General features: G+C 42.7%; 2 protein-coding genes across 3 annotated transcripts in view; one reads left to right on the top strand and one right to left on the bottom strand.

The window, feature by feature from the left end:
- Nucleotides 1-9,466, top strand: part of LOC120032387 (ERO1-like protein beta) — a 35,544-nt gene extending 26,078 nt beyond the window's left edge. For both annotated transcript variants that reach the window (XM_038978461.1, XM_038978464.1), the window contains exons 14-16: nucleotides 5,708-5,794; nucleotides 6,825-6,958; nucleotides 7,335-9,466. In XM_038978461.1, the coding sequence (XP_038834389.1) occupies nucleotides 5,708-5,794; nucleotides 6,825-6,958; nucleotides 7,335-7,395 (282 nt within the window). In that variant the 3' untranslated portion in view covers nucleotides 7,396-9,466. The remainder of the gene's footprint in view (nucleotides 1-5,707; nucleotides 5,795-6,824; nucleotides 6,959-7,334) is intronic.
- Nucleotides 9,467-9,876: 410 nt separating this feature from the next.
- LOC120032389 (G protein-coupled receptor 137Ba-like) lies at nucleotides 9,877-17,099 on the bottom strand. Its single transcript, XM_038978468.1, has 7 exons — nucleotides 16,539-17,099; nucleotides 13,744-13,793; nucleotides 13,414-13,636; nucleotides 12,527-12,676; nucleotides 12,173-12,301; nucleotides 11,682-11,800; nucleotides 9,877-10,923 (listed from the first exon to the last, which is right to left on the bottom strand). The coding sequence occupies exons 1-7, from the start codon at nucleotides 16,992-16,994 to the stop codon at nucleotides 10,812-10,814; spliced, it is 1,239 nt and encodes a 412-aa protein (XP_038834396.1). The 5' UTR covers nucleotides 16,995-17,099; the 3' UTR covers nucleotides 9,877-10,811.
- Nucleotides 17,100-22,770: the final 5,671 nt, after the last annotated feature.

The following is a 22,770-nucleotide window of genomic DNA, read 5'->3' on the forward strand; positions in this document are numbered from 1 at the left end:
TTTCTTTTGGGATTTTTATACCGAGTATGTCCACATCTCCGTCAGACCATTTGATTGGTAAACTACATGGCAATATAAAATGTGTATTTTTTAGTGATCCAATACGTAATATGGTACATTTATCATAATTTGGTTTTAATCCAGAGAGGATAGCAAAGGTATCTAGATCCTCTATGAGGCCGTGGAGCGATTCTAGTTGTGGTTTTAAAAGAAAACATGAATCATCAGCGTATAATGACACCTTGGTTTTTAAGCCACGGATTTCTAATCCATTAATATTAATGTTTGATCTAATTTTAACAGCTAACATTTCGATGGCAATAATAAATAGATATGCCGATAGTGGACAACCTTGTTTTACTCCTCTAGATAGTTTAAAATTTTCTGAGATGTAGCCATTATTTACTATTTTACACCTAGGGTTACTATACATAATTTTAACCCATTTTATAAGAGATTCCCCAAAATTGAAATATTCTAGGCATTTATATATAAACTCCAGTCGTACTTTATCAAAAGCCTTTTCAAAATCAGCTATGAAAACCAGACCTGGTGTCCCCGATATTTCATAGTGTTCTATTGTTTCCAGTACTTGCCTTATATTATCTCCAATGTATCGTCCATGTAAAAAACCTGTCTGATTAGGATGAATAATATCTGACAAAACTTTTTTTATTCTATGCGCCAAGCATTTTGCTAGGATTTTTGCATCACAACACTGAAGTGTAAGAGGTCTCCAATTTTTTAATTGGACTGGATCTTTATATATACCACTTGGGTCCTGTTTCAGTAATAACGATATCAGACCTTCTTGTTGCGTGTCTGATAATCTACCATTTATATAGGAGTGGTTAAAACAAGCTAATAATGGCCCTTTGAGTATATCAAAAAAAGTTTTGTATACTTCCACTGGTATGCCATCCAGCCCTGGAGTTTTCCCATCCTTAAAGGCCCCAATTGCATCAAGCAGTTCCTCCTCTGTAATTTGGCCTTCGCATGAGTCTTTCTGTACAGATGTTAATTTTACATTATTAATAGGAAAAAAATCCATACAATTAGTTTCAGTTAGTGGAGATGGAGGAGCCTGAAACGAAAACATATTCTTAAAGTACTTTACTTCCTCTTTCAAAATATCATTTGGTGAATCATGCGTGACTCCATCATTTGTAACAAGTTTTAATACATTTTTTTTGGTAGCATTTCTATATTGAAGATTGAAAAAGAATTTGGTGCATTTTTCCCCATATTCCATCCAGTTCGCTTTATTTTTATAATATATTACACTGGATCTTTCTTGAATAAGTTCCTTCATTTCTTTTTGTTTTTCCTCTAACTTATTCTGTGCCTCTATGGTACCGTTTTTATTGCTATCTAACTGTACTGTTAGTCCTTCAATTTCCTTTGTTAATATGGACTCTTTTGATCTAAATTCCCTTTGTTTTATAGATGAGTACTGAATTGCATGGCCTCTAAAGGCACACTTAAAAGTGTCCCATACAATAAGGGGATCTGATGTACCTATGTTATGTCTGAAAAAGTCAGTTATAAAATCTTCTGTCCTAGTTCTAAACAATTTATCATCTAGTAGACTTAAATTTCCAATATCCTCGCCCACGTGGAAATTCTGTAAGAGAAATATATATGCCAATTATGTGATGATCCGACCGCATTCTGTCCCCTATCAACACTTTTTTAACTTTTGGTGCCAGAGAGAATGGTATAAGAAAGTAGTCAAGACGACTAGCTTGATTCAGCCTCCGCCATGTATATCTCACTAAATCAGGGTATTTAAGTCTCCATATATCCACTAATTCCAATATATTCATGACATTCATGATTTCCTTAAGTGCCTGAGGGTGATAGTTTGTAGTGTGATTTCCTTTCCGGTCTATAGAGGTATTTAAGACCGTATTAAAATCTCCCACTATAATAATAGAGTCTAGTGTTGCTTGTAGAGTTGATAAATTCTTATATATATTTTCAAAGAAGCTTGGATCATCATTATTCGGACCGTATAGGTTAACAAGCCATATTTGTTTATTGTCCAATAACATATTTAAAATAATCCATCTACCTTGAGGATCTGTTTGGACAATTTGCACATTTGGATCAAAATTATTGTTAATTAAAACCATCACCCCTTTTGAATTTCTTTGCCCATGGGAGAAATATATTTTGCCCCCCCAGTTCTTTTTCCACAAAACTTCATCTAAAACTGTTGAATGGGTTTCCTGTAAACAATAGATATTATAATCCTTCTCTTTTAGCCAGGTAAATACTGATCGTCTTTTCTTATTATCTGCTAAGCCATTACAATTGTAACTGGCTATACTTATTTCACCACTTACCATAATGAGACACACCTTTCATTCTTTTAATCAGAATATATTTTTGTAAACGTACTATTAAAAAGTAACATAATGATTGAGTGTCTATATAGTTGTACCATGATATTTGCATTTCTACTAAGTAAACCTCCAATTGGTCCCTACTATTCCACCCGCTAAAAGGCCTCATCTCGAGATGGCTTGTCATCCCAATGCCCGGCAGACCACCCTCGACCCCCTGTATCCCATAGCCCTGAACCGACTGGGATCCATTCTTTGAAAAGAGCATACAGTGCCATTTACCGAATTGAAGAAGATCAATTGCCATATGCATTTCCATTGCCCTCACCTCGATTTGTATTATATATATCTGTGGATCATCCTCTATTGTCCCTAACATCTTTTACTTCTTCCTTCGCAACAGTTGTGGGATACACACATACACCCACACACACTCAGCCCTTACCCCCACACAACCATAAGCTCACTTTCTCAACAATTGCACCATCCCAGAGCCCAACTCAAGATGGGTCATGATTTACAAATGCACTTGCAGTTGCAGCTGCATGAGAAGGCCTGCAAGACCGCACAAAAAATGAGCAAAAATTGAGAGATTTATTTACCATTGTCACATCCTAGATAATGGAGGTCAAATGTACACCTTATTCCTGAAACACCCACAATACGGCCACCCGTCATGACCATGTCCCCACGCATCTCCATGCAGTCCGACTTTGATTTTGTGCCGCCAGGGCCACAATAATATACCCCCTCTCTGAATGTCCGAGTGTGACCCCCTCCCCATGGGTTACTGCAGCTAGTGTTGCCAGCACTGCCACTGCCTGGGTGGGGGCACCCCACCGGAATCCCCACCGGCTAGGTACAAGGTCGTCAAGGTTCTCATTAGCAGCTTTGAGAATTTCCTTGTATATTATGCTCTCCCTTTAGGGGGCTTTGGCTTTGCAGGACCAACCCTGCCAAGCAGGCTCAGAATCTTGAGGGGGCAGTGCTGCTCTTGGTCTCTGACCTCATTTTAGCTGCATACAGAGACCGCTTACAGCGAGCACATAAAACAGTTAGGGACTTCTCCTTAGTATCTGGGTCATTCAGGTGGGTGTCTAGGGTATAGTGCCATGGACCGTACCATTAAAATAGGATAATAAATAATTAGATATAATTTATAAAAAAATATTTAAAAAATGTAGTTCTCCATGATAGGACAATAAATAAATAAGACGTATAATTCATTATAAAAGTATATCCATCATCTGAACAACATTGAAAGCCCTCTCATACCCGGCTCACAGCAATACATTGGCTCTGGGATATGCAACCATTTCATTACTCACCCACTCAACTTTCCAAACATAACAAATAAAATAAAAAATAAACACAAACCATACCATCCACACATACTGTGCCTTCTGTTTACTTAGTTTTTATCTTCACTATGTTGAATTAGTGCTTGTGTGTTCAATTAGTTATATGTGAAGATTTATAGAAAAGCTATATTTTTTATTGTATTGTTACAATCAGTAACCGGGCTTGAATTGTGTTTATTTCCCTCGTCTATGAGAACTTTGTAATTTTTAAAATAACCATGGAGTAGTCTTTGTGTCTCTGAACAACTGGTTATCAATATATAGTTTATCAACGACGAGAGCTACTCGTTTCGCTTTTAATCTATTTTCTTTGAAAATTGGATACAGAACTTTACGCCGTTCTGCAATTTCCTTCGGAAACTGATCATTCATGCCAATTTTGGTCCCAGCAAGTCTTTTACCCAGGCTTTTAACCATTATTTTATCTTTAAATGAAGCAAATTTGGCAACGATTGGGCGTTCGTACCTCTGCCCTCTCTGTCCGAAGCGGTGAACGCGTTCAAGTTGGATTTTGTCGATAACTTCGCGTGGAATCTGAAGCGCTGTAAGGAGGAACTCTCTAACTATAGATTCAGGAACTTCTCCTTCTTTTTCTTGGATACCTGTAAGTACCAAATTCTCTCTCATGGATCTAGTTTGCATGTCCAGTAAGGCTTCCTTCAGAACGGTGTTCTCCTTTTTAATTCCATTCATTTCTGTTTCAATCTTATTGACTGTCGCTATTAGCTTGTGTGTTTCCTTCTCCAATGTCGCAGCTTTTTCATCACTCATCTCTAGGCTTGCCTTCAACTCTTTTATATCCTTACTAACTAATTCAAGTATACCCAGTTTGTCATTTATTGATTTTAACAGATCGGTTTCGACCTTTACCATTCCCGGTGGTGAGAATATTAAATCATCAGTGTCTGTAGAAGAGTCACGTTTTCGTTTTGTAATCGGTTCCCCTGTCTTACTCTCCGTCATGTTTGGTTGTTGCCTGTTTTCGTAATATTTGTCGATAAATGTCTCTAGTTTTAGGATTTGTTTTGTGTTATTGTCCAGATTGAAGGTTATCACTCACCAGATTATGTAGTGCTAATATTTTAGTCTAATTTAGCAGATATTTCGAATATTATGTTTTATCTTGAGGTGCTCTACATAAATCCCTTCAGTCCGCCATTACCCTTACGTTACCTTTACGTCATACTGCACGCAAATACTGCACCAGCTGTTGTTTACAAATATACTTAGACCGCCACCCCTTGTCTTACCAGAGGCTGCTGTTCTATCCTGCCGATACAGTGTATAACCCGTCAGCTGTATGTTATTCATGTCGTCGTTCAGCCACGACTCGGTGAAACATAAGATATTACAGTTTATAATGTCCTGTTGGTAGGATATACGTGCTTGTAGTTTGTCCACTTTATTATCCAGTGATTGTACGTTGGCCAATAGTACCGATGGCAAAGGCAGATTAGCCACTCGTCGCCAGATCCTCACAAGGCACCCCGATCTCCTTCCGCGATACCTTAGTCTCTTTCTCCTGCGAATGACGGGGATGAGGGCCTGTTCAGGTGTCTGGAGTAAATCCCTCTCGTCTGACTCATTCAAGAAAAATTATTTGTCCAGTTCAAGGTGAGTAATCGCTGTTCAGATGTCCAGAAGCTCTTTTCGGTCATAAGAGACGGCAGCAGCAACATTATGTACAAAATAAGTTCCAAACAAAATATTAATGTTGTTTAAGAGCCCATAAAACGGCAGCCGTCCCCCCCCAGCGCCATCTTCTAAGGCCGACATGAAGTCATAATAGCTAAGCTAAAAGCTAATGACAACTGACTTGGTGCGAGTGTATGTGTGTTTGATTCCTCAGCCGCACTGATTATGACTAAATCTGTTCAAATGATACTGAACGAATGCAGGTGTTTGCAGGCTATTTATCCACATTGAGCCTAGCTCGTAACCCCACAGGAAGCAAAGACTGAAACATCCCCGTCTCTCTCTCTCCCCCTGTTTTCCCAGGAGGAATTCCGGCTACATTTTAAAAACATCTCCCGGATCATGGACTGTGTGGGCTGCAGTAAATGTCGACTCTGGGGGAAGCTACAGGTACTCCATTTTGGGACTCTCCTCCTGCCTCCTGTGGACACGTGGTTATTTTCAGCGGTAGTTACCCGTTATGCTGTGCAGTAGTTAGCTGTTATGCAATAAGTGGAAAGGCAGTGCTATTTGTAGATGTGATCAGACAATTTTTAATTTCTCTTCATATCAGTGTTATTTAGTTACTTTGCAAATTACAGTGCAACTTGCTTCAGTTTAATACATACTGTAGAAAATATATCTTAAATTCTTGATGTATGAAGATTTAACTAAAAGAATACTTCTCTGCTTTCAAATTGATCCTGGCACATAACACAGGGGCACCATTATAAGCAGTAACAATACCCTTAGGACAATAACCAAAACCAATGGATTTTGAGTACAGTCAAGAGGACAATATGGAATTGTACTCTATATCGTGGGACAGTGTTCGATCTGATGATGTATAGGAAAATATTACATACCAGTATCCACATCCAATGTTTCTGAGCATTTGCTGGATATCAAATATTTTCATAAGGTAAAAAAAAAGACTCCGCACATTGAAATCCACGCTCCCATGTGGTTTATGGGCGACAATGTTTTAGGCACAAGCCACAAGTCATAATAATGACCGGAATGGCGCAAATGGAATGGCATCAAACACCTGGAAACCATGTGCTTGATGTATTTGTTGCCTTTTCTCTGATTCCGTTCCAGTCATTATCACGAGCCCGTCCTCCCCAGTTAAGGTGCCACCAAACTCCTGCGGTTTCTGCCCTTGGGTCATTGTTTTCCAGTCCTGGTCGTGGGGACTCGGGGAACATTTTAGTTTTTGCCCTAACAATAACACACCTGATTCCTCTAATCAAAGGCTTGACGATGAGTTGATTAGTTGAATCAAAAGTGTGCAGGACCAGGATTTGAGAAACGTTTAAATAATTATACGCTCATGAAACCTTGTTGCCAATAAACCACATGGGATCATGGATTGGCGTGTGTGAGATCTCAGGCTTTCTCACATGATTAACCCATGGCTCCCCAACCCTCCCCATTGCAGACTCAAGGGCTGGGCACGGCGTTGAAGATCCTCTTCTCCGAGAAGGAGATCAAGAACCTGCCGGAACACAGCCCCTCCAAGGGTTTCCAGCTGACACGCCAGGAGATAGTGGCCTTGCTCAACGGCTTTGGGAGGTTGATACCACTTTTATACACATTGTGTCTTTATGGTTGATACTACTGCCTTGGAATCTGGGTTGTGTTTATTAGGGCACGCAATGGAAAATGTTTTAAAACGGAAAATGAAGACAATTTGCACAAATCCAGGTAGTCCTTCCGTTTCAGTCCGTTTTGTTCCCTTTGGTGCGTAATGAACACAGTTGGCCTCATGACGGGTGATTCAAGTAATGTTAGCATCTATCATGCTCTCACTCTCTCGCTCTTTATCTGTCTCGCAATTTCAAATGACTATTAGCATGACATACATTTAGTAAATATTGCATACATTGTCATAAATAGTTTCACAATCTCTTTCTCCCCATCTCCTCCCCCCTTCTGTTTCTCCCCCTAGGCTCTCCACAAGCATCCACCAGCTCCATAGTTTCCGGGCCTTGCTGAAGGAGAAGAGGTAACACCCCCCAACAGCACTACCACCTCCTGGCCACCAGGTGGAGCCAACCCAGAGGGAACTGCAATAGTCTTATTCCTCCCCAGAATAAGATCAAGTTCAGGGACTTCAGGATCGACACTGAACCCCCATCCCCTCCCCCTTCCTTCTTCCTCTATGTACAACTCTCCTCACTCTCCTTCTCTCCTCTTCCTTTCCAGAGAGCAACGGCACTCTGAGTCTGAGAAATCTGTACCTCTGTTTCCTTTCGTTGTTTTTACTTTTGTGGATGAAAATGTTCACTATGTCAGGCATATTAGTTGTGAGCTAAACCCATCCTTGAGTGAGTGGGGGTGTGTGTGTGTCTGTGCGAGTGTGTTATTGAAGGTGTGCGCGTGTGTGTGAGGGTACTTGTTTTGTCGTTGATCGCCAGTTGCAGCTAAAGGATAACGAGAACTAGGGATAACGAGAACTAGGATTCATTCCGTACTTTTACGAGCATAAACTTGATAAGCGCAGCTGCTTTTTCCTATCCTAGAGGTGTAACCTTTTTCTCTGTGTGAGCGACTATGTCTGCTTTTACTTTTGTCTGTGCATTTAACTGCTGTTTAGGGGGTGTTTTAACATCTCCATTTGACAATCCAGTCTTTCTGCGCATCATATTATATAAAGCCTAATTTAAATGTGAAAAAAGAAAAATTTACAGATTGGGTATCTGTTGACAACGATAAGCTTGCATTACTTCTCTCATACCTATTCTATTTGGTGGCAGAACGCTTCCTGGTGTTTTATTCTTATCCTATTCTTATTTTATTGCTTTTATGAAAGTCGAGACTAGCCAGGGTGACGGCAATCCCAAATGTGTAAGAGGTGTTTTCATGGCAATGAAAAGCCACACCAGTATTTGTTTCATAGTTCACTTAAATAAGCTGTCATGCTGTGAAACTGCCATGTTGGAGATGACTACTGTTAAAGTATAATGGAGAATATAGCCAATGGTGTGAAAAGAAGCAACTCGAAACAAGCAATGGGGTTTGTTCCCCCATGATGGTCAAGTTCACTGGGGTGTCTTGGTGAGCTTGCCATGTAAATCAATTCAAAATGGATACACGTAATGGCATTTAACGTCACACAACCTTTTTATACTGTCATGCCCTTCAGGGCTGGGACGATACCAGTGTGGCGATACTCGTTAGTATCATGGCAAGGAAAATACGCTTCATGCTATGTTAACTTCTTTAGGAAAACAGCCCTAACGTTCCACACACTATACATGTTTTATTTCTATTTCACGATGTGGACCAAAGATTTTATGTTGCCTTTTTTTTTTTTTTTCTATCATGTCAAATCACATTTGAGTTTTTCCACCATATAAGTTTTTAGTTTGTGCATCATCATCCCCTTCGGTAACATTTGGTTAGAAAATGTTGCAAGTGAGGTTCGCCTTATGTGCAAAGATCAAACTATTGGTAGCCAGACAATACCTGGGTAATACTTTGTATCACATATTTGTAAAAGAAAATCTCGATCCAATCAAACAAAGGTAGACGTGGGGTCCAGTAAGTAGGATTTGAGTGAAGTGCTAGCTAGCTGATGCTTATGCTAACATAAAGAGCAACGCTTATGTCGCCGTGAATGTGAATGCTATGGAGATTGAACAAGCTGTTCCTTTGCTTAAAATGAAGGAAATAGACAAGATAAAATATTATCTTAGAGGAAAAGCGTGTGTGTCTGTCTGGGCTTCGCATGCTTTCTAAAACACCAGAACGTCCTGTGCAATCCACTTGTCTGCCTTAAAAAGTTCAATTTTTTTTTTTTGAAAAAAATAATTTCAAAAGCTTGAGCCTGCTTTCTTGGATGAAATTCACCATTTTGTCTCCAATGATCTCCACGCTCTTCTGCTTTCTCCTATCTCTGCCTTTGTAACATATTCAGAATACCCAGAAAGTTGTACTATTTGTAAAAGGAAAATGACAGAACTTTTTTTCAAAGCTGTATGAATATATAATTAGTTGCACCTGTATTGATGTGTATTCTTGTTTGATTATATTTATTTGAACAGAGGAATAAATATTTCTGGTTGTCATTCAAAACTTTTTATGCATCTTTTTCAGATTTGTACCACGATCCTTTATGTACAAACACTTTCAGAACAATACTATTTGACCTCAACGTAACAGAAAGGTATACTTTTATACCCCTCAAACTCAACTCGGGACCTCAAAGCCAGTTCCACTGTGTGTTTTTTCATTGTTCCCCTTTAATCAGGGACTGATTTAGACCTGGGACACTAAGTGGGTGCAATTAATTCAGGTAGAATAGAAAACCAGCAGGCTCTGGACCTCGTAGGGTCAAATTTGAATACACCTGCTCCATACGCTGAATTTAATATTTGTAAGTCATTTTTAGCAATAAACCCTGAAAAGGGTTCTGTTATTGGGACTTGTTCGGACCTTTCCTATCATAAAGTGAATTGTAGACAATGTTGGGGTACAATTCCATTTCATCGAGTGACTAAATCAAGAACAGTAGGATATCCTCAAATTGAGTGTCACACCCCAAATGTCATTTTATTCATGGTTATGTGTCAATACCGATCACGATACATCCAGACAGAAAAGCAGACCAAAAAAAATAGAGCATCTGATCAGTGAAACGTTCTCCATTGCATAAAATAAAACTTCCTGTTAGAAATATAGAATCCATCCTTTTCACGTCGCCAAATAAATTAATGTATGTTCATAGTCATATTCACATGATTTTGTGTCATTGTTCTATACAGGCTTTAGGATATTGATATTGTCTAAGGTCAACTACTTTGATGTATATGTTTGTGCGTGACTTAGTGCTAGCTTATAATATGGGTTTATTTCACAGGTTTTCTAGATGAATTTCTAAAATGTCTAGCTGGTTCCCAAACTGTGGGGTGGTCGATAGGGGGATGCAGAGTTTTTTTTTTTAAGGAACTCAGTCTGGCGTTCAACTTACTTTTGAAAGTTGTTATAGTAGAATGCACAAGGCACAATTTTGGGTAGTGTATCATCAGTTTTCCTCTTGTCATGTCAGTCATTGAATACCTTAGAGCTATTTTATAACTTGTCAGAAATGTCCAGATCAACTAGCCCATGTCAGCTAACGGGATGTTCCCCAATGATGGAAGGGGGGCCCGAGTGAAATAGTGATAATGTAGACCAGTGGTTCCAAAACTAAGTGACTAATGCAATACGGTGGCTGATGATGGACAAAATACAGATGCTGTCAAGAAGTGTCAAAGTTTACAAAGTGCATTGCGGTGCTGTACAGTGCAGTGTGGACTGGTTCAGAGTTAGGGTCAATAACAATTTTTTGCTTTTCAATTAGGAAAATTCTGAATTTGAATTTTTGCTTCCTGATTTGAATTAATTGAATTGGAATTGACCCCGACCCTGGACTTGTTAAGTCTCAGTATGGATGGAGCTCTCCCGTCACCGGTGCCAACCGCTGTTCGTCCGTCCCCGTTTGTACAGTGAAACTGCTGTTGCGGCTGCCCCAGTCGTAGCAGTCTGTAACTAGGCTATAGACACAAAAGATAAACAAATCTTTGAGTTACTATTATTATACTGAACAAAAATATAAATGCAACATGCAACAATTTCATACATTTTACTGAGTTACAGTTCATATGAGGAAATCGGTCAATTGAAATAAATTCATTAAGTCCCAATCTCTAAGGATTTCACATGACTGGGAATACAGATATGCATCTGTTGGTCACTGATAACTTAAAAAAACAATGGACCTCACGATCTCAAAGCTTTTTTGTGCATTCAAATTGCCATCGATAAAATGCAATTGTGTTAGTTTTCTGTAGCTTATGCCTGCCCATACCATAACCCCATCGCCATACACACGGTCTGCATTTGAGGCCTGTTGGACATACTGCCAAATTCTCTAAAACAACATTAGAGGTGGCTTATGGTATAGAAATTAACATTAAATTCTACCAGCAAAAGGTGCACCTGTGTAATGATCATGCTGTTTACTCAGCTTCTTGATATGGCACACCTGTCAAGTGGATGGATTATCTTGGCAAAGGAGAAATTCTCACTAACAGGGATGTAAACAAATTTGTGCACAAAATCTGAGTTAAATAAGGTTTTTGTGTGTATGGAACATTTCTGGGATCTTTTATTTCAGTTCATGAAACATGAGACCAACCCCTTTACGTGTTGTGTTTATATTTTGGTTCAGTGTAGTTATCTTTCAGTGGATCTTTTAAATCCTCAAACATACTCAAAAGTAACCTATCCCCGTCTTGACACTCTACTGTACCTTGCTGAGTTGTTCTGAGGGATGCTCCACGCCAGGTCATCGTCGCTATCGTACCGACGGGGGTTGTCAAAGAAATAACCTCTGGAAGAGAGCACGTGGTTTGGGATCCCTGATCCACTCTGCGAAGACAGAGCATACCGAATAAGATAAAGAAATTGGTAACGCTTTATTTAAGAGCCCAGTTTAAGCTGGTACTTACCTGGTGTTTTCACTAAGAAACTATGTGGTAGCAACGGACACTTTCTGGTACTTATCTCAGAATTGAACACAATTGGTAACTAACTGGCATCAAATGGTATTAGCTTAAATAGTGATGCTAGCGTCAATGAATCTCAATGAAACCGAAGTGTAAGTGCAATGCGATTATTAGGTATTTACTGTTTAAACAACTAACTAGCTGGTAAACGGCGGGCTGGTTAAATGAAAGCGTTTTACAAATCATTCAAACATTTCCAAGCTTCTCTTTCCTTGTCATCTGAACACACACGCACCCTGTCCTGTGGCAGCCTGCGGACCCTGAAGAAGAAGACCACCAGGGAGGTTGGCAGCAGTTCCCAGACAAAGAGGATTACCCCGAACACGATGTAACCAGCGTCCCCCAGAGTGGACCTCAAGTCAGCCTGCACAGAGAGAGAGTGCATTTGTGTGTTTATCCCTCCAGAGGATCCTCATTTGTGGATCGTTGGTGTTGGACTGTGTTTTTGAGTGTGTTTGTCTGGCGAAATGTATTTGACTTTTGTCCCACATATACTGCGTTTGTGTCTGTCTGTCACTTTCTCTTTTCTCTCTCTCTGTCGCTCTCTTCTCTCCCTAATTCTGTGTCTGGGATAGCGTGTCATCCTTACCTGGTCGGACACGTTGTACCAGTCGTAGTCGAAAGAGTTGATGGTCTCGATGTCGGTCAGAGCCAGCACCACCAGGTTGTAGCAGGCCCGTGATGCGTACAGCAGAACCACTAGGACGCCAATCAATATCACCTGACACACCGACGTTCCCTGCAACCAATGGTGAGGGAGGTCATGGTCATGAACTATTATCTGTCACACCCTGATCTGTTTCACCTGTCTTTGTGCTTGTCTCCACCCACCTCCGGGTGTCGCCCATCTTCCCCATTATCCCCAGTGTATTTATACCTTTGTTCTTTGTCTGTTGCCAGTTCGTTTTGTTTGTCAAGCCTACCAGCGTTTTCCCTTGCTCCTGTCTGTTTCTAGTTTTCGCCGGTTTTGACCATTCTGCCTGCCCTGAGCCTGCCTGCAATTCTGTACCTTGTCACATCTCACTGGATTATTGACCTCTCCCTGCCCTTGACCTGTCCTTTTGCCTGCCCTCTGTTCTAGTAATAAACTTTTGTTACTTCGACACTGTCTGCATCTGGGTCTTCCCTGAAACGTGATACCAATCAGCATTAGTATTTACAAGGGGTCACCGTTTAGTGCTACCGAGTTCACACATTTTCCCACCTCCAAAATATATACAAAGACATTAAATAAAATAGAACTGCTTTTTAAGTTGGCCTGAACTGTTTTTATTCTTTGTGTCCTACTTTCAGAAAAGCATGAAGCAGACTTAGCCAATCTTAATGGAAGTCTGGGGCTGTATGTATCAAGTGTCTCAGAGAAGGAGTGCTGATTTTAGGATCGCATGGACAGGCAGGACCTGATCCTCGATCAGCAATCCTACTCTGAGATGCTTGACACATACAGTCCCTGATTCTCAAGTTCTGAGGTCCTACCTTGGACTCGAGGTATATGCTGGCCAGGGACATCTTAGCCACCTTGTAAAGGCAGACGGACAGCGAGATGGCACAGAGCACGAAGAGCGTATCGTTGATGGTGACTCTGACCAGGACAATGGTCTTGACCTCGGTGGCGGTCATCTTAACCAGCAGGGCACAGGCCAGGTTGACCACCAGGAAGAGAAAGCTGACTGCCAAGAAGACCAGATAGAGGGGGAGCCTGTGGGAGGAAAGATATGGAAGTCTCTGGGCCCTAGTTACAGCCTTTGAAATATGTGAGGGTCCTGTATATGGACCTGAAGAGAGGGGTAAACTCAGTCTACTTACTTGTATTTAAGGAGCTCTGGGGTGTACTTGGACTTTGCCTTGAAGTAAACCTGTTTTGGGTGACATCAGAAAGCAAGTTACACTTTGGACATTTCCCCCCAAGAAAACAACAACAAACAATCAACAATGTGGCCGCTCAGCTGAAGAACCAGTTAATGAATTAATTCTGTCTCCAGATCAGATACATTTGAAGGGATCCCGAAGAAATACAAACAAATTGGATGCCTTTTTCGCTATGTAGACTGACCTCTTATCAGTTAAACCCATGACGTGATGCCAGCAGCAGACAAGCGAGGCCCTACTGTATTATCTTTTAATAGCAATGTGTGAAGGGAGACAAATGCTGCCAATAGATGTAGCATTGCAAGTGTGTGATTGCTGGCGTCTGCAGACGGCGGCTGTGCAAGTCTCTATTGTGGGCCACCCCTTTTGAGCCGCGTTCCTCTTTAGGTTTCCTTCCTCCTTCTAGAGAGTTGTTCCTGCCCTGTGCTTTCGCTTCTGCTTTGCTTGCTCTTTGGGGTCTAAGCCGGGTAACTGTCAAGCACTTTGTGACAACTGCTGAACAACTGAAATCTATATAAAATCATTTAGAAAACGCTAGGTCCTCTAAGTCTCTTACAATTGAATTACGTGCCTCTGATAATGATTCATCATCTATACTGAACAAAAATATAAACGCAACATCTAAAGTGTTGGTCCCATGTTTCATGAGCTGAAATAAAATATACCAGAAATCTTTAGCACAAAAAGCATTTCTCTCTCAAATTCTGTGGACAAATTTGCTTACTTCCATGTTAGTAAGCATTTCTCCTTTGCCAAGATAATCCATGCACCTGACAGGTGTGGCATATCAAGAAGCTGATTGAACAGCATCATAATTACACAGGTGCACCTTGTGCGGGGGACAATAAAAAGAGCACTCTAAAATATGCCGTTTTGTCAAACACAGCGTGCAGTTGGCATGCTGACTGTAGGAATGTCCACCAGAGCTGTTGCCAGAGAATTGAATAATAACTTATCTACCATAAGCCGCCTCCAATGTCGTTTTAGAGAATTTGGCCGTACATCCAATCGGCCTCACAACCGCAGACCACGTGTAACTACGGCAGCCCAGGACCTTCTTCAGTTGCGGGATGGTCTCAAAAGAGCAACCTGGACAGCTGATGAAACTGTGGGTTTGCATAACTGAAGAATTTCTGCACAAACTGTCAGATACCATCTCAGGGAAGCTCATCTGCGTGCTCCTAGACATCACCACCCCAGTGATGACGACGAGCACGCAGATGAGCTTCCCTTAGACGGTTTCTGACCTGACTTCAGTTCGGCATCGTAACCGACTCCAGTGGGAAAATTCTCACCTTCGATGGCCACTGGCACGCTGGATAAGTGTGCTCTTCATGGATGAATCCCGGTTTCAACTGTACCGGGCAGATGGCAGACGTCTTGTGGGCGAATGGTTTGCTGATGTCAAAGTTGTGAACAGAGTGCCCCATGGTGGCAGTGGGGTTATGGTATGGGCAGGCATAAGCGACGAACAACGAACACAATTGCATTTTATCAATGGCAATTTGAATGCACAGAGATACCGTGACGAGATCATGAGGCCCATTGTCGTGCCATTCATCCGCCACGATCCCCTCCTGTTTCAGCATGATAATCCATGGACGGCCCCATGTCGCAAGGATCTGTACACAATTCCTGGAAGCTGAAAATGTCCCTGGATTATGGCCTGCATACTCACCAGACATGTCACCCATTGAGCATGTTTGGGATGCTCTGGATTGACGTGTACGACAGCGTTTCCAGTTCCCGCCAATATCCAGCAACTTTGCACAGCCATCGAAGAGGAGTGGGACAATATCCACAGGCCACAATCAATAGCCTGATCAACTCTATGCAAAGGAGATGTGTCGCACTGCATGAGGTAAATGGTGGACACACCAGATACTGACTGGTTCTCTCATTAACGTCTCTACTTTTTTTTTAAAGGAATTTGTGACCAACAGATGAATATATATATATATATATATATATATATATATATATATATATATATACTCCCAGTCATGTGAAATCCATAGATTTGGGCCCAATAAATTTATTTCATTTGACTGATTTCCTTAAATGAACTAACTCAGTAAAATCTTTGAAATTGTTGCATGTTGCGTTTTATATTTTTGTTCAGTGTATCTAAAAGCAGCATGACTTCTTGTCTGATCCGCATTGCCCACACCTCACCACGACGCCCGCTATTATATATTGTAAATAACTAGTTGTATGAATATATCACTGCTAAATGCTGTGTGCACATTGCACAATAAGGTGGCTGTGCTAAGCTATTAAATAAGGAAAACGTTACTAATCTTCCTTTGCCGGGCCTTCATACCTTTACCCTCCTTTTTCTTTTTCTTGAGCTGCCCCCTCCTCCCTCCCCACTGCCTTCACGCCCCTCTCACCACTTACCTCTTCTAGGGGAGCTTTCCCTATAGGATTGTAATTCCCCCCCTATTGGGGATGCCACCATTTCAGCAAAATCAGAAATACCAGTCCACAGCTATTCTGTATACACAACACTCACACATCAATGTATAATCATATTAATACTCTGAACTACTACCTAGACACTGAGACTGAAAGAAAGGGCAGATTGGGTATAAAAAACCCACAACATATAGCATCCAACTGTAATCCACATTTTGGACCCCAATGAACCCTCAAAATGGCCTCAATATGGCCCTTGTGGCCCCCTGAGACCCCCCATTCCCTCAATGTGGCCCCTGGGAGCCCATCCTCACCTGGGCGCAGTAGAGGTTCATGAGGCTCAGCGTGAAAAACTGCAGGCAGACGGGGAAGCAGTAGAGCAGCCAGAAGGCGAAGGGACCCAGCGCGTTGGCTGTGACGCAGTCGCGGAAGTAGAAGGAGAAGAGGAGGGCGCGCAACGCGGCCCACAGCAGACACAGGAAGAGGAATGCCGTCTGGTAGCTGAAGCGCTTGTGGCGGTATCGGAGCACCAGCCATAGCTGGGCATAGATGAAGGCAAAGAGGAGAGAGTAGAAGACAGTATAGGCCACGGTGAGGCCAAGCTTGACGTAGGGCGGGATGGCCGGGGCCATGGTGGGCGGAGGAGGCAGGGAGCCGTTACCGGCTGCTGTGGATGCCGGTTCTGGTGCCACTGACACCCCCCCGACGGTGCCTTGCTCCACCACCGGGGATGATGACTCCAGGGGCATGTCCATCGCTTCTCCATTCATCCTCTGTTCCTCAACGAGGGAGAGAAAGAAGGGAATCCTTTTTTCTTCTGTCTCTCTCAGGCAATGTATCGCTGGTAGAGACGATATCTCCCCTCCATGGAGCCTTTGCTTCAGACACACAACCCTGCTGTCTGACTCAGTGAGAGGGAGGGAGACAAAGGAGGGAGGAGAGGGGGAAAAGAGACACTCCCCTCTTTTTGCTGGTGCTCCTTGGAGAGTGGTTGGAGGCTGATGTCACATGACCGTGGCTCGGAGTGTTTCAGTGGCCGAGGGCCAGGCAGGAGGCTGTGATGCATTTGAAGAGGATGGAGGGAGGGTACAGATGGATCGAGAAAAAGAGAGCGTGAGAGAGGTGGGAGGGAGGGAGGGAGTGAGGGAGAGGTGCACTGACTGTACCTTAGACCACGTGCTGGAGGGACCTGTCATCTGCTCCCATCCCCCTCTTTCGTCATAGAGAGCATCATCTTGCAGTCTGTGCCAATTGTCTTTGTCGCCCCTCCCCCATTTCTTCCCTCCTACTTTCTTATTTCCTCCATCCACACTGAAGGTTGTGTAATGGATATATCAGTGATGGTGGGTGCTTTAAAATATGTCAATTAACCACTTGGTTGAGTAAGAATTTTGTCCACAAATATACCCACAATTCTATTATACACCGAGTGTACAAAACATGACAGACTGACCAGGTGAATCCAGGTGAAAGCTATGATCCCTTATTGATATCACCTGTTAAATCTACTTCAATCAGTATCGTTGAAGGGGAGGAGACTGGTTAAAGAAGGATGTTTAAGCCTTGAGACAAATCAAAGTTTATTTGTCACGTGCGCCGAATACAACAGGTGTAGACCTTACAGTGAAATGCTTACTTACAGGCTCTAACCAATAGTGCAAAAAAGGTGTTAGGTGAACAATAGGTAAGTAAAGAAATAAAACAACAGTAAAAAGACAGGCTATATACAGTAGCGAGGCTATAAAAGTAGCGAGGCTACATACTGACACCGGTTAGTTAGGCTGATTGAGGTAGTATGTACATGTAGATATGGTTAAAGTGACTATGCATATATGATGAACAGAGAGTAGCAGTAGCATAAAATAGGGGTTGGCGGGTGGTGGGTGGCAGGACACAATGCAGATAGCCCGGTTAACCAACGTGTGGGAGCACTGGTTGGTCAGCCCAATTGAGGTAGTATGTACATGAATGTATAGTTAAAGTGACTATGCATATATGATTAACAGAGAGTAGCAGCAGTGTAAAAAGAGGGTTTGGGGGGGGGGAACACAATGCAAATAGTCCGGGTAGCCATTTGATTACTTGTTCAGGAGTCTTATGGCTTGGGGGTAAAAACTGTTGAGAAGCCTTTTTGTCCTAGACTTGGCACTCCGGTACCGCTTGCCATGCGGTAGTAGAGAGAACAGTCTATGACTGGAGTGGCTGGGGTCTTTGACATTTTTAGGGCCTTCCTCTGACACCGCCTGGTGTAGAGGTCCTGGATGGCAGGCAGCTTAGCCCCAGTACTGGGCCGTACGCACTACCCTCTGTAGTGCCTTGCGGTCAGAGGCCGAGCAATTGCCGTACCAGGCAGTGATGCAACCAGCCAGGATGCTCACGATGTTGCAGCTGTAGAACCTTTTGAGGATCTCAAGACCCATGCCAAATCTTTCTAGTTTCCTGAGGAGGAATAGGCTTTGTCGTGTCCTCTTCATGACTGTCTTGGTGTGTTTGGACCGCTTCTAGTTTGTTGTTGATGTGGACACCGAGGAACTTGAAGCTCTCATCCTGCTCCACTACAGCCCCGTCGATGAGAATGGGGGCGTGCTCGGTCCTCCTTTTCCTGTAGTCCACAATCATCTCCTTAGTCTTGGTTACGTTGAGGGATAGGTTGTTATTCTGGCACCACACGGCCAGGTCTCTGACTTCCTCACTATAAGCTGTCTCGTCGTCTGTGATCAGGCCTACCACTGTTGTGTCGTCTGCACTTAATGATGGTGTTGGAGTCCTGCCTGGCCATGCAGTCATGGGTAAACAGGGAGTACAGGAGGGGACTGAGCACGCACCACTGTGGAGCTCCAGTGTTGAGGATCAGCGTGGCAGATGTGTTGCTACCTACCCTCACCACCTGGGGGCGTCCCGTCAGGAAGTCCAGGATCCAGTTTCAGAGGAAGGTGTTTAGTCCCAGGATCCTTAGCTTAGTGATGAGCTTTGAGGGTACTATGGTATTGAACGCTGAGCTGTAGTCAATGAATAGCATTCTCACATAAGTGTTCCTTTTGTCCAGGTGGGAAAGGGCAGTGGGGAGTGCAATAGAGATTGCACCATCTAGGGATCTGTTTGGGCGGTATGCAAATTGGAGTGGGTCTAGGGTTTCTGGGATAATGGTGTTGATGTGAGCCATGACCAACCTTTCAAAGCACTTCATGGCTACGGACGTGAGTGCTACGGGTCTGTAGTCATGTAGGCAGGGTTCCTTTGTGTTCTTGCGCACAGGGACTATGGTGGTCTGCTTGAAACATGTTGGTATTACAGACTCAATCAGGGACATGTTGAAAATGTCAGTGAAGACACCTGCCAGTTGGTCAGCACATGCCCGGAGCACACATCCTGGTAATCCGTCTGGCCCAGCAGCCTTGTGTATGTTGACCTGTTTAAAGGTCTTACTCATGTCGGCTACGGAGAGCGTGATCACACAGTCGTCCGGAACAGCTGATGCTCTCATGCATGCCTCAGTGTTGTTTGCCTCAAAGCGAGCATAGAAGTGATTTAGCTCGTCTGGTAGGCTCGTGTCACTGGGCCTTGCCACATAAGACGAGCGTCAGAGCCGGTGTAGTATGATTCAATCAGTGTGAATGTTGCCTGTAATCCATGGCTTCTGGTTGGGGTATGTACGTACAGTCACTGTGGGGACGACGTCCTCGATGCACTTATTGATAAAGCCAGTGACTGATGTGATGTACTTCTCAATGTCATTGGAAGAATCCCGGAACATGTTCCAGTCTGTGATAGAAAAACACTCCTGTAGTTTAGCGTCTGCTTCATCTGACCACTTTTTTATAGACCGAGTCACTGGTCCTGGTTCGAGTCCTGCTTTAATTTTTGCTTGTGATCAGGAATCAGGAGGATAGAGTTGTGGTTGGATTTACCAAATGTAGGGCGAGGGAGAGCTTTGTACGCGTCTCTGTGTGTGGAGTACTGGTGATCTAGAATTGTTTTCCCTCTGGTTGCACATTTAACATGTTGATAGAAATTTGGTAGAACTGATTTAAGTTTCCCTGCATTAAAGTCTCTGGCCACTAGAGCGCCGCTTCTGGGTGAGTGGTTTCCTGTTTGCTTATTTCCTTATACAGCTGACTGAGTGCGGTCTTAGTGCCAGCATCTGTCTGTGGTGGTAAATTAACAGCCACGAAAGGTATAGCTGAAAACTCTAGGCAAGTAGTGTGGCCTGCAATTTATCACAATATACTCTACTTCAGGCGAGCAAAATCTAGACTTCCTTAGATTTCGTGCACCAGCTGTTGTTTACAAATATGCACAGACCGCCCCCCCTCGTGCTGTTCTATCTTGCCGGTGCAGCGTATATCCCGCTAGCTGAATAACCATGTCGTCATTCAGCCACGATTCCGTGAAACATAGGATATTACAGTTTTTGATGTCCCGTTGGTAGGATATTCGTGATCGTACCTCGTCTAATTTATTGTCCAATGATTGCACGTTGGCGAGTAGTATTGACGGTAACGGGCAACTTTCCCAGTTGCCTTCTCCGGGTCCTGACCAGGCATCCGGCACTTTGACCTCTGCACCTGCGTCGCTTCCTCTTGCACATAACGGGGATGTCGGTGCTGTGGGGTGTTTGAAGAATGTCTTGTGCGTCGTCTTTGTTGTAGAAAAAATCTTTGTCTAATCCGAGGTGAATGATCGCTGTCCTGATATCCAGAAGCTCTTTTTGCCGTAAGATACGGTTTCAGAAACATTATGTACAAAATAAGTTACAAATAACGTGAAAAAAACACATAATAGCACAATTGGTTGGACGCCCGTAAAACTGCTGCCATTTCTTCCTGCGCCATTTTGAGGAAGGGATTGTATGTGTGCCATTCAGAGGGTGAATGAGCTTGACTAAATATTTAAGTGCCTTTGAATGGGGTATGGTAGTAGATGCCAGGCGCACCGGCTGTGTGTCAAGAACTGAAATGCTGCCGGGTTTTTCACACTCAACAGTTTCCCTTGTGTATCAAGAATTGTCCACCCCCCAAAGGACATCCAGACAACTTGACACAATTGTAGGAAGCATTGGAGTCAACATGGGCCAGCATCCCTGTGGAATGCTTTTGACACCGTGTAGAGTCCATTCCCCTACGAATTGATGTTGTCAAAAAAAGTAAAAATTCTCTGTTTTAGGTCAGTTAGGATCACCACTTTATTTTAAGAATGTGAAAAAGAGTGATAGTAGAGAGGATTTATTTCAGCTTTTATTTCTTTCATCACATTCCCAGTGGGTCAGAAGTTTACATACACTCAATTAGTATTTGCTAGCATTGCCTTTAAATTGTTTAACTTGGGCCAAACGTTTTGGGTAGCCTTCCACAAGCTTCCCAAAATAAGTTGGGTGAATTTTTACTCCTGACAGAGCTGATGTAACGGAGTCAGGTTTGTAGGTCTCCTTGCTTGCACATGCTTTGCACACGCTTTTTCAGTTCTGCCCACACATTTTATATGGGATTGAAGTCAGGGCTTTGTGATGGCCACTCCAATATCTTGACTTTGTTGTCCTTAAGCCATTTTGCCACAACTTGGAAATATGCTTGGGGTCATTGTCCATTTGGAAGACCCATTGGCAACGAAGCTTTAACTTCCTGACTGATATCTTGAGATGTTGCTTAGATATATCTACATAATTTCCCTTCCTCATGATGCCATCTATTTTGTGAAGTGCACCAGTCCCTCCTGCAAAAAAGCACCTCCACAACATGCTGCCACCCCTGTGTGTTTCACGGATGGGATGGTGTTCTTCAGCTTGCAAGCCTCCCACTTTTTCCTCCAAACATAACGTTGGTCATGATGGCCAAACAGTTCTATTTTTGTTTCATCAGACCAGAAGACATTTCTCCAAAAAGTACAATCTTTGTCCCCATGTGCAGTTGCAAACCGTAGTCTGTCTTTTTTATGGCGGTTTTGGAGCAGTGGCTTCTTCCTTGCTGAGCGGCCTTTCAGGTTATGTCTGTGGATATAGATACTTTTGTACCTGTTTCTTCCAGCATCTTCACAAAGTCCTTTGCTGTTGTTATGGGATTGATTTGCACTTTTCGCACCAAAGTACGTTCATCTCTATGAGACAGAACACGTCTCCTTCCTGAGCGGTATGATGGCTGTGTGGTCCCATGGTGTTTATACTTGCGTACTATTGTTTGTACAGATGAACGTGGTACCTTCAGGCATTTGGAAATTGCTCCCAAGGATGAACCTGACTTGTGGACGTCTACAATTTTTGTCTTGGCTGATTTCTTTTGATTTTCCCATGATGTCAAGCAAAGAGGCACTGAGTTTGAAGGTAGGCGTTGAAATACATCCACAGGTACACCTCCAATTTACTACAATTATGTCAATTAGCCTATCAGAAGCTTCTAAAGCCATGGCATCATTTTCTGGAATTTTCTGGAATAAACGTCTGACCCACTGGAATTGTGATACAGTGAATTATAAGTGAAATAATCTGTCTGTAAACAAATGTTGGAAAAATGACTTGTGTCATGCACAAAGTAGATGTCCTGACCGACTTGCCAA

Source organism: Salvelinus namaycush, chromosome 39 (assembly GCF_016432855.1).
Source record: "Salvelinus namaycush isolate Seneca chromosome 39, SaNama_1.0, whole genome shotgun sequence".
Taxonomy (NCBI): Eukaryota; Metazoa; Chordata; class Actinopteri; order Salmoniformes; family Salmonidae; genus Salvelinus; species Salvelinus namaycush.